Here is a 12,881-nt window from a genome sequence, read left to right as displayed (position 1 = left end):
CTACTCCATTATTTGCTGCAACTGAATGAGCAGTCAAGACATATTTTCCTTGACATACACAGAATTCTGAGTGATAGAAATTTGATATGTTAAGCTAAGGCCTTGCAGACTTGGCAAGTGTGTCTTGATTGTCATCATCATCATTTTTGTGTGAGTTTTTTTTCTCATACAATGGATTTGGAAACCAGTGGGCCTGGAACAGGGAATGACTCTATTACCAACATCAGGTTTGGGGTCTGGTTGATTCCCAAACCTGGCTTATATACAGCAATTATACCAGTGAAACAGAAAATTAAGGGTTGATCATTATTTTAAGTAAACACATTTTGGCAGATGTGATGATTTCTACATTCAACAGTAAGCAAATCTCATAAATTGTTTTAATATTCACTAAAAAATTGTCCGATGAACTTGCTTGAATTCCTTGATTGGCCAGATATAAACAAGCAATGCTGTATGCTTTTTAGAAAATCAGGTCATAATTTGGAAAAAGTTTATATGCAAACTATGCTAGGCAATGTGCCTCATTCACAGTAATCATTTACCTCCAAAACTTGCAAGGGATCCAGCGATTCTCCATGATTATGCAGAAGGCGAACAGCAGCCTTAAACATAGGCTCTTTACCATTTTGTGGATCCAAATACATATCAAGTAACCTACAGATCGCATTGCAGTCGGTTGAAAAAGTGTAATATTAGAAAATTGCATGGAGAGTTTGGAGGAAAGGACAAAAATGACAATGGAAAAATAAGGAAAGAAACAAACTGCATATATGCATCTGGTCTGCCTATCTCCGCACAATATTGTTCAGCAGCTTCACTGTCCTCCAGCTTCCTGAGACACCATTGTATGTTGTTTTTTAAAATATGCCAAAATTATCATATGTTAGATCTACATCCCTACCCTTTTTTGGGCAGAGGGTAGAAATTCTGGCAACTTCTAATCAATATATATTATATGAACTGCCTCTAAACTATTTACGGTATTTGTTTGTGCAATTGAGATTATTTAGGAATATAAAAAGGTTTGCTTTTCAATTAAATGTTCAGTGATAAGAATGGCTTCGAAATAGTGTGCACTCACATACAAAAGGACACAAAAAATGCCCTCGTGGTTGAGACAAAAAGGCGCTATTCAGCTGGGAGTATCTATTTATTTCATCTATATTCCTATGCTTGCTAAACTTATATTATGTGTGTCTTGATTCAGCTTATCTGAATATCCATAACCTACATTCCAAAGTCCAAGGCTTTTTTTGTACTATGTATGAATGCTGCATCATACTTGAACCTATACCCAGGAATGTCAAATTCCCCACACAAGCTTAACCAAAAGCTACGACTATCAATCTCCTCCTCACATCTTCAATATAATGGATTGGCTGAATTCAATACCTAGAGACATATCAATGCCTAACGTATAGTCTCAAGTACAATAATTAGGAAATTATGTACCATACTGCCAGATAATGTAGACAAATACAGAATCTGTAAACCTGCTCTGAAAGTCATACAAAGGTTCAAGACGTGTAAGAGAATGGCCTACTCAACAAAATAGTCCAAAAATCACACGAGCTAAGCTGCAGCTGGTGTAAGACCAAACCCGAGTTAATTCATTACTAACTGAAACAAGTTCAAGCAATGACAGGCTAAAAATGAACAACTGTTGGAAATACAATAAGCAGCAAGTGGCAGATTTGCTTACTAGAAAACAAACTCAACTCAACTCAATTTAACCTTTATCCCAAAAATTTATTGGGGTTGACTATATCGATTCTCTTTCTCCACTCTAAACGATTTTGGATTAAATCCTCAGAAATGTGTAATGGCTCTAGGTCATGTTGTATTCCTCTCCTCCAAGTCAGTTTAGATCTACCTCTTCTTCTTTTTCTATCTGTTATGGAAAGTCAATCACTATGTTATGGAAAGTGAATCACTATATTATTTCTCTGTATATTCTGTATTCTGTATTCCTATTTAGGATTTCTTCCTAATTAGTAAAACACAATTATAGGAATCAATTGTATATATATACCCATGTACAGATTAATTGAAATAAATGAGAATCTCTCTTTCTACATGGTATCAGAGCAGGTCATCAATCTAAGGTGACTATTTGTTCTCACTACCCAGCTCAGGAGAGACCTTGGCCGCCGACCGGCCGTTTCAACCCCAATCAACATCGCCGGCGTCGCCTCAACCCCCTCATTCCACCACTGTGTGTTGTTGCTTGATCCAGTATACCATTAAAGAACTTCTGAGGTTTGGCTCTCAGATCCTATTTCGGTATTTGCTTGATTTGTGATTTTTTGTTATTTTGCTGCTATAAGCACTTTGGATTAGCGTTTCGGTTAGTTTTCTTTGTCTCAACAAATGGCAGACAATAAGAATGTTATTTCTGATGTGATTCCGGTGATAACTAAGATCACGGAACACAAACTTAATAGTTCGAATTACCTGGAGTGGAGTAAGACTGTTAGGGTCTATTTGCGTAGCATTGATAAGGATGATCACCTTACTAAAGATCCACCCACTGATGATACACGACAAACTTGGCTAAAGGAGGATGCTCGTTTGTTTTTGCAGCTTCGGAACTCGATTCATAGTGAGGTAATTAGTTTAATTAATCACTATGAATTTGTTAAGGAATTAATGGATTACTTAGATTTTCTGTATTCTAGTAAAGAAAATATCTCCCGTATTTATGATGTTTGTAAGGCATTCTACCGTGCTGAGAAAGAGGATAAGTCTCTCACGGCTTATTTTATGGATTTTAAATGGGTATATGAGGAACTTAATATATTGTTGCCTTTTAGTCCTGATGTGAAAGTTCAACAGGCCCAACGGGAGCAACTGCCTGTTATGAGTTTTCTTACAGGCCTTCCTTCAGAGTATGAGACTGCTAAATCTCAGATTCTCTCCAGTCCTGAGATTTCCTCTTTGCATGAAACATTCACACGGGTCCTTCGTACAGAGAGTACTCAATCTTCACAGCCTGCCAGTAGTGCTCTAATTAGCCGTAATCCAAATGGACAACAGGGTAATAGAAGAGGAAGTAGAGGAGGAATTACAGGCAACAGAAGTAATCAACGTAATAGAGAGGCTAGTTCTAATCAGGACTCAAGAGGAGTCATTTGTTATTATTGCCATGAGCCTGACCATACAAAATATAATTGTCCACAACTTCAGAGGAAAAATCAGCGATCACAGATGGCAAATATGGCAGCAGAGAATTCTACAGTATCTTCCTCTGAGAAAACTATTTTGGTATCTGCAGAGGATTTTGCACAACTTTCCCAGTATCACGCATCTCTAAAGCCTACCAGTTCCCCTGTCACTGCGATCGCTGAGGCAGGTAAATCCACTACATGCCTTGTGTCTTCTTCATCCAAATGGGTTATCGATTCTGGTGCGACAGATCACATGACAGGTAATTCTAGTCTTCTATCTGCTTTTCAGTCTAATCTCACTTCCTCTCATTACTTTAGTGATGGTTCTACTTCTTGTGTCATGGGTTGCAGGCTGAACTTCGTCAATTTCTTTGTCTTCTGTTTTGTGTCTACCAAAATTCTCTTTTAATCTACTTTCTGTTAGTGAACTTACTCGTACCTTAAATTGTTCTGTTTCCTTTTTTCCTGACCAGTGTTTGTTTCAGGATCTTACGACGAAGCAGATTATTGGTAGAGGACGTGAGTCAGGTGGTCTCTACATTCTGGAAAATCATGTACCGCGGTCGCTTGTTTGTTTCAGTACCTTAAGACCTCTTGAAGCTCATTATAGATCGGGTCATCCTTCTTTGTCTACCATGAAGAAGCTGTGTCCTCAATTTCAGTCTTTATCAGTACTAGAATGTGAGTCGTGTCAGTTTGCAAAACATCATCGTTTGCCTTCTGTGTCTAGAGTTAATAAACGGGCTTCATCCCCTTTCGAGTTAGTTCATTCTGATGTTTGGGGTCCTTGTTCTGTTACATCTAAAACTGGATTTCGTTATTTTGTTACTTTTGTTGATGATTACTCTCGTATTACTTGGTTATATTTAATGAAGAATCGTTCTGAGTTGTTTTCTATCTTTTGTGCCTTTTGTAATGAAATCAAAAGTCAATTTAATATTTCTGTGCGCATATTAAGAAGTGACAATGCAAAAGAATACTTTTCAGCACAATTTCAGCCTTATATGACACAAAATGACCTTCTTCATCAGTCTTCCTGTATGGATACCCCATCCAAAAATGGCGTGGCCGAAAGAAAAAATCGTCATCTTCTTGAGGTAACTCGTGCTCTTCTTTTTCAGATGAAAGTACCTAAACACTTTTGGGCGGATGCAGTTTCTACGGCATGTTTTTTTATCAATCGTATGCCGTCTTCTGTCCTTAATGGGATATTCTTTATACTATTTTGTTTCCTACAAAATCTTTGTTCCCTATTGAACCCCGTATTTTTTGTTGTACCTGTTTTGTGCATGATGTTTGTCCACAGATTACTAAATTGGATCCAAAATCTCTCAAATGTGTCTTCCTTGGGTACTCCCGGCTCCAAAAAGGGTACCGTTGTTTCTCTCCTACTCTTAATCGTTATCTTGTTTCTGCAGATGTCACATTTTTTGAATCCACTCCATTTTTTCCTCCATCATCTGTGTATGAGAGTCAGGGGGAGGAGGATGATCTCTTAATATATACTGTCCAACCAATGTCTAGTCCTCTCCCACAGCCTGTTCCTTCTGTCTCTAGACCTACTCGACCTCCCGTTGTTCATGTTTATTCCAGGAGATTGGAGATTCCAGACTCAGATCCTCCACCAGCTACTTCGTTAGGAGATCCTGTACCTCATACTGACCATGATTCTGATCTAGATTTACCCATTGCTCTTCGTAAAGGTAAACGTTCATATACTTACCCTATCTCTTCTTTTGTTTCTTATAATCAATTGTCTTCTTGTTCTCGGTGTTTTGTTACTTCTTTAGACTCTGTTTCTATCCCTAATACTGTTGATGAGGCATTGTCTCATCCTGGCTGGTGTGACGCTATGAAAGAGGAAATGGAGGCTTTAGATGCTAATGGTACATGGGAACTATTACCTTTGCCCACTGGTAAGAAAGCTATTGGTTGCAAATGGGTATTTACAGTAAAGGTAAATCATGATGGTTCTGTGGCTAGGTTAAAAGCACGCCTTGTAGCAAAAAGATATGCTCAGACATACGGGGTTGATTACTCTGATACTTTTTCTCCTGTACCTAAACTTACTTCTATTCGCTTGTTCATCTCTTTAGCAGCTGCATATGATTGGCCCCTGCATCAATTGGATATCAAGAATACTTTCCTTCATGGTGATCTTCAGGAGAAGGTGTATATGGAGCAACCACCTGGGTTTGTTGCTCAGGGGGAGTTGAGTAAAGTTTGTAAGCTTCGGAAGTCTCTTTATGGCTTGAAACAAAGTCCTAGGGCATGGTTTGGGAGATTCAGTGAAGCAGCACAGGAATTTGGTATACAAAAGAGTAAGTGTGATCACTCAGTATTTTATAGGCAATCTGAGGCTGGTCTAATTCTCTTGGTAGTCTATGTGGATGACATTGTCATCACTGGAAGTGACTCTGCAGGTATTTCATCTCTTAAAACCTTCCTCCAAACTCAGTTTCAGACTAAAGACTTGGGATCGTTAAAGTATTTCTTGGGTATCGAAGTTATGAGAAGTAAGAAGGGTATTTTCTTGTCTCAAAGAAAATATGTCCTCGATCTATTGACAGAGACAGGAAAATTAGGTGCTAAGCCTTGTAGCGCACCAATGACTCCAACTTTACAACTGTTAGCAGGGGATAGTGAGTTGTTTGAAGATCCAGAGAGATACAGGAGATTGGTAGGAAAATTGAACTACCTTACAATCACTCGTCCTGACATTGCTTATGCCGTTAGTGTGGTAAGTCAGTTTATGTCTTTCCCAACTGTTGCTCATTGGGAAGCCTTGGAACAAATCTTGTGTTATCTGAAGGGCGCTCCAGGAAGAGGTTTGCTATATGGTAATCATGGGCATTTGAATGTTGAATGTTTTTCAGATGCCGACTGGACTGGATCTAAGGTTGACAGGAGGTCAACTACTGGATATTGCGTTTTTATTGGAGGAAATTTGGTGTCTTGGAGAAGCAAGAAGCAGAGTGTAGTTTCTCGATCTAGTACTGAATCCGAATACAGAGCCATGGCACAATCAGTATATGAGGTAATGTGGACACTTCAATTACTAGATGAGACAAGTTTTAAGACCTCCCTGCCTGCGAAATTGTGGTGTGATAATCAAGCTGCTCTTCATATTGCTTCTAATCCGGTGTTTCATGAGTGGACCAAACATATTGAGATTGATTGTCACTTTATTCGTGAAAAGATTCAATAACAGATCATCTCAACAGGACACATCAAAACTGGAGAGCAGTTAGGAGATATTTTCACAAAAGCTCTGAATGGAGCTAGGATTGACTACATTTGTAACAAGTTGGGCATGATTAACATCTATGCTCCAACTTGAGGGGGAGTGTTATGGAAAGTCAATCACTATGTTATGGAAAGTCAATCACTATATTATTTCTCTGTATATTCTGTATTCTGTATTCCTATTTAGGATTTCTTATTTTGGATTTCTTCCTAATTAGTAGAACACAATTATAGGAATCAATTGTATATATATACCCATGTACAGATTAATTGAAATAAATGAGAATCATCTCTTTCTACACTATCCTCTAACCTAATGTGCTCTACTTGTCTAACTGGAGCCTCCGTATGTTTACGCTTCACATGACCAAACCACCTTAATCCTCATTCTCTCAACTTATTCTCAATTGGTGCCGCGCCTACCTTTTCTATAATACTCTTATTACGGACTTTATCTAGTCTAGTATGGTCACTCATCCACCTTAACATTCTCATCTTTGCAACTCTCATCTTAGACACATACGGCTCTTTCATTGCCCAACACTCACTACCATATAACATGGCCGGTCGTATGGCTGTATGGTAAAATTTTCCTTTCAACCTATTAGGAATCTTGCGATCGCATGAAACTCTCGTGGCACGTCTCCACTTCAACCATCCGACTTTAATCCTATGACTAACATCCTCCTCACATCCCCCATCTACTTGAAGGATTGAGCCGAGATATTTAAAGTAATTATTTTTGGGCAATCTTACTAGAAAACAAAATATATATATATTTCAAACATACTGAGAAAATTCTCTCATCATATCCTATCAATTAAAGGGTTTAATTTCACTCATAATATTACCGTTGTCACTAAATCCCCTTAAACGCATTAAATTTCAATGTCTCTTAAAAAAATCACTAAACCTTGATTTTTGTACAATAAAATATTGAAAACAAATTATGACCATGTTCAGTTCGAATAAAACCACCACATTGGACTTTTATATTTTGTATGCTTTGTGGGCCACTCGATAATTTTTTCTTCTTCCTACCATCTCATCCATCTCTCTCTCTCTCTCTCTCTCTCTCTCTCTCTCTCTCTTCTTTCCGTAAGCAAAATTATGAAATAAAAAAGTAAAACTTGTGTGGGAAAGAAAGCAAAGAGAGTAAATGCGATGGAGAGAAAAAAAAGAGAGAAAAATGTCTTGGGAAGCCTAATAAGCATACAAAATAGATTAGGAAGGCCAATATAATTGTCATGCAAACTTTTGATTTGAATTTGGCCAAACTTTGGACCCAATGAGTTTTAAGAAAAGTAGAGACATTTAGTGACACATAACACTTATTGACCAGCAGGGCCATAGCCACTGGGGGAAAAGACCCCTTAGAAATTTCACATATATAAACAAGGAAGTTGAAATTTTATTTTTCATGGGTCCCAATAAAATATTCATTGTCCTCTCCAAATTTTTCATTTGTTCACTCAACATTAACATTCTTATAAAAAGTTTAAAATATAAAATTATTTATTTTTTATTATATACGAGTGAAATGTCAATAAAATTTAACTGATTAAAATTTCAGTTTCACTTTTCATATAAATGGTCATTGTAGTTACATAAAAACAATTAAAAAATTAAAAAATATATATACCTTAAAAATTTTAAAAATATATAGGATAGAAGATGCTTTTTTAGAGATCATTTGACTGCATATTATTGCTTAAAATTTGGGGGTTGACAAGCTAATAGATCATTTCTATTGAATTATACAGCAGTGGTCATATTTAAAACATAAACAGATATGAATATTTATTTTTACGTTCATATTATCTTTACAGAAGTTGATTTTTATGCATTCTTTAAGTATGTTTAGTATCTTTTTATTTTCCTTATCATATTTATACTTCATATTATAAAGAATTATTTTGTTTCATTGGCCCCCCAAATTTTTCGTTTGTTCACTCAATATAATACTTTCATTGGCCTCCCCTAAAAGAATTTTTCTTGTTCCAGCACAGTTGACCAGTTCAATAACTATAAATGAAATTAACCCAACATAAAGTGACGTCTGAATAAGTTGGTCGCAGGTTACTGCCATCAATATTCCTAAAAAGATTTGAAGCTTACAGGGCCAAAATTTGAAGCACCAATGTCTCTTGCCCTAACTTTCTGTATAGAATAGCCTGTCAAATAAAAACAAATCTTCAGTGAGTAAACAAGAAGCAAAACTGAACATTTTGCAATCCAAAAGCATAGGTCATCCATGATTTCCCTAAGAATACGGACACAAAGGACACAAACACCAGGATTTCACAAAGTACCATAGTAATCAAACAAGATCAAAGACCACACAAGAAAGAAGCTCCAACAAACCTTTTCGAGCCATAACTCTGATCCTTCAATCAAGTCAAGGACCTCTTCTGGATCATATAAGTCTGATGATAGTAAAAATATCTGCAACCTTTCACGTACAGGACTCTGAAAGATCGACTTCATACCGAAATCAGAAAATTTTGCCCCCTCTAACCTTTCATCATCAGGGTTTTTGGAGATACTTTCCACTTCGAAAGCTTCTATTGCTGACTTTGCAAGTGAGAGAGCATATAATGTGTGGAATTGGGTGTCAATAGAGTCCTGATCTTCAATCAGCCACTGGAGATACCTGCATAATACAGAACCTGATGTGATGTACTTGCCATGTAGGTCCAAAAACAAAAGTACTTGGTGATAAAGGATAAAGCTAGAAAAACCATAAGGAAAACATTATAGCAACAGATTCTGACAAACAGTAATGATGAGACAATGTTTTGCAATTTGAAATTGAAAATTAAATATATAGGGACTTAGTTGGGAGAATAACCCAATAGCTACTTCCTCTTATCAGGATGCAGGACTATCTTCCAAAGGCCTGTGATTGGGCTGATCAGATATTATAAATCATTAAGAGGAATACAAGTATGATGAAAACTGGGCAAATAAATATGAAAAAGAAAATTCATAAAACATGAGTCTATGACTCAACTAAAAGGTTTGTAAGGGAAGAAATTAATAACCAAAGACTTTGCCTGTTGCTCGTAAGGCCTAAAAAAATTTCAAATAATAGTATAGCCACAAAGGTGCAATATATTCAATATGTTCTGAATGTACCTTTGAAGGATTTCAACCTTTTTTGGATCGATGGCAGCAATCACTTCATCTGGAAAGAAAGGATAAAATCAAAATAGAGGCACAGTTTTTTCTTTCAAAGAAACAAATTCAAAATTCTCTAAAACCAAGGCCAACCTGACAATAGCTGCTTCACTCTTTTCTTAGAAGTCAAAACTTCAACTGCTAGAACTGGATTAATATCTGCAATCTAATAGAAGTCACCAGAGAATTAGTGATTAGCTTCCAAAACAAACTCTGAAGAAATCACTAGGCTCAAAAACCACATACCCATCCAAGATGCTGCAAAACCAATTCTTGATCAGACAACTCCTCTAGAATTTTTGATGCCTCAATTGCAGCAATCTCTCTACCAGAAACAATATTTTTACTGCCATCCTGCAAGTCAGTCTCCACAACAGGGTCTTCCCATAGACCAGAAGAATAATTTCTTGCCAGAATGCGCCATATGGCAAGAGCCTTTGAGCTCATCCCTTTACTTGCATATAAGAAGGCAAGAGTCCGTAAATGCCCAGAGTCATCTAATAGAGTTTCTAACTCCTCCTGCACCGCCCATGGAAGTTGTACAGTCATCCTTCAAGCAAGCTCCTGACAACAGCCACTCTGTTTTGAAATGCATTGGAATACTAAGATTCCACATTCTACCATTGACTTGAGGCCTATAAGCTAACTTGACATTGACACACAATTTTCAATGCAGTATGTCAGACCAAAATAACTTGGATGGCTAACTGTAGATGCCAGTAATGCCTCCTTTTGAGTTATATATAATTGTTCTAAAAGAAGAATTTCAACTGACCTCATTTAAAATGCCTTATTCTTGTTTCTCAAAGATGCACAAGGAATTTCCATTGGTTTGCATTTTTCTTTTGAAGAGGAAGGAATTACTTAAAAGATAATAGTAGATGAAATCAAGAGTAAAACAAGGAGAAAAATAGAGGATAAAAGAAAGGAAGGAGAGAAAAATGAAGGGATGGAAAATTGAGGGAAAATTTTTTGCTTTTCTCTTCTATTATTCGATGCAGAGAAAATGTGAACATAGAAAATAAGTAGAAACAATACTAAAAAAACTAAAATTACAATTTGGGGAAAAATTATGGCCCCCAGGGTAAGATTCTCATTTATTTTCTCTTCCACCAAGAAAAAGAAAATCATCAGAAATTCTCTCCCATCATTTTCCATGATTTCCAAACAAGCTAATAGCATCAATCAGAATGGATAACCAATATTTCTCTGAAAGCCATAATTAAGATATCTTGCCCCCCAACACCACTGACCTCCAAAAGCCAAGCACTGCTTTTAAAATGGGGAAGGCTAACCTACATTCTTCGGACTAGTACTACTGTGATAAGCACTGGGGAAAAACGCAAGAACAATGGATAATCTTGTTATTCATTGCTAAAAAATCCAGGATTTTCAAGTTATTTCAATTTATTATGATATAAGCTTCTGCTAATTCATGGGAAATGATTGAGGAAAATTTGACCTCTATGTAGCAATCACTTTTATATGATAGTAACTAATCCATCTTTAAAGATAACAATGGAAACAATTTATTATTATCTCAAGCAAGAAGGAAATTGGGTATACCACAATACAACTGTTTTCTGAAGAAGCAAGCCGCTCCATATCATCAACCCGATTTAAAGCTCTATAAAGATACATTAAAAGTGTGTCAACTCCTTCCTGCACAGACAAAGTCAACTCTTTCTCACGAGAAACTTCCAGATATCTGTAGTAAACAGAAGCAATATTAGTTACAGGCTAACAAAATTCAACAAACATAAGATGTGAAAATCCTGTCAAAATCGTAAACACCTGATAATGTTCTTGATTGCTGACTCAAGTAAATTAGATCTAGTAGGTGGATTCAATATAAAATCATCATCTACTGCTGTATCTACACCTGCTTTCCTAAGGAAAATAGCTCTTTGGATAGCCATCAATCCATCATCTACAACATCTTCAAGAGGTGCAGGGGGGGGATGCAAGCCCCAATACCGGCTCCTAGGAACCTGAAAAGGGAAGTTCAATACTATTATGGAAAGTCAATCACTATATTATTTCTCTGTATATTCTGTATTCTGCATTCCTATTTAGGATTTCTTCCTAATTAATAGAACACAATTATAGGAATCAATTGTATATACATACCCATGTACAGATTAATTGAAATTAAGGAGAATATTCTCTTTCTACATGGTATCAGAGCAGGTCAACTATCTAGGGTGACTATTTGTTCTCACCACCCAGCTCAGGAGAGACCTTGGCCGCCAACCGGCCGTTTCGACTCCGATAAACATCGTCGGCGTCGCCTCAACCCCCTCATTCCACCACTGTGTGCTGTTGCCTGATCCAGTACACCATTAAAGGATTTCTGAGGTTTGGCTCTCAGATCCTATTTCGGTATTTTCTTGATTTGTGATTTTGGGTTATTTTGCTGCTGTAAACACTTTGAATTAACGTTTCGGTTAGTTTTCTTTGTCTCAACAAATGGCAGACAAAAAGAATGCTATTTCTGATGTGATTCCGGTGATGACTACGATAACGGAACACAAACTTAATGGTTCGAGTTACCTAGAGTGGAGAAAGACTGTTATGGTCTATTTGCGTAGCATTGATAAGGATGATCACCTTACTAAAGATCCACCTACGGATGATACACGACAAACTTGGCTAAGGGAGGATGCTCGATTGTTTTTGCAGCTTCGGAACTCGATTCACAGTGAGGTAATTAGTTTAATTAATCACTGTGAATTTGTTAAGGAATTGATGGATTACTTAGATTTTTTGTATTCTGGAAAAGAGAATATCTCCCGTATTTATGATGTTTGTAAAGCATTCTACCGTGCTGAGAAAGAGGATAAGTCTCTCACGGCTTATTTTATGGAATTTTAAACGGGCATATGAGGAGCTTAATGTATTGTTGCCTTTTAGTCCTGATGTGAAAATTCAGCAGGCCCAACGGGAGCAATTGGTTGCTATGAGTTTTCTTGCAGGCCTTCCTTCGGAGTATGAGACTGCTAAATCTCATATCCTCTTCAGTTCTGAGATTTCTTCTTTGCATTAAACGTTCACACGGGTCCTTCGTACAGAGAGTACCCAATCTTCACAGCTTGCCAGTAGTGCTCTTATTAGACGTAATCCAAATGGACAACATGGTAATAGAAGAAGAAGCAGAGGAGGAATTACAGGCAACAAAAGTAATCAGCGTAATGGAGAGGCTAGTTTTAATCAAGACTCAAGAGGAGTCATTTGTTATTATTGCCATAAGTCTGGCTATATAAAATATAATTGTCCGCAACTTCA

General features: G+C 37.0%; 1 protein-coding gene across 3 annotated transcripts in view; it reads right to left on the bottom strand.

The window, feature by feature from the left end:
• Nucleotides 1–12,881, bottom strand: part of LOC110663260 (vacuolar sorting protein 3) — a 42,917-nt gene that overhangs the window by 21,911 nt on the left and 8,125 nt on the right. For all 3 annotated transcript variants that reach the window (XM_021822523.2, XM_058130095.1, XM_058130096.1), the window contains exons 3-11: nt 11,391–11,587; nt 11,163–11,304; nt 9,843–10,115; nt 9,690–9,762; nt 9,555–9,603; nt 8,781–9,069; nt 8,535–8,590; nt 767–835; nt 546–657 (exon numbers count right to left, since the gene is read on the bottom strand). In XM_021822523.2, the coding sequence (XP_021678215.2) occupies nt 546–657; nt 767–835; nt 8,535–8,590; nt 8,781–9,069; nt 9,555–9,603; nt 9,690–9,762; nt 9,843–10,115; nt 11,163–11,304; nt 11,391–11,587 (1,260 nt within the window). The remainder of the gene's footprint in view (nt 1–545; nt 658–766; nt 836–8,534; nt 8,591–8,780; nt 9,070–9,554; nt 9,604–9,689; nt 9,763–9,842; nt 10,116–11,162; nt 11,305–11,390; nt 11,588–12,881) is intronic.

This window comes from Hevea brasiliensis, chromosome 11 (genome assembly GCF_030052815.1).
Source record: "Hevea brasiliensis isolate MT/VB/25A 57/8 chromosome 11, ASM3005281v1, whole genome shotgun sequence".
NCBI classification, from domain to species: domain Eukaryota; kingdom Viridiplantae; phylum Streptophyta; class Magnoliopsida; order Malpighiales; family Euphorbiaceae; genus Hevea; species Hevea brasiliensis.
Note: the sequence above shows the minus strand (reverse complement) of the source record. Positions and strands in the feature narration are given on the sequence as shown.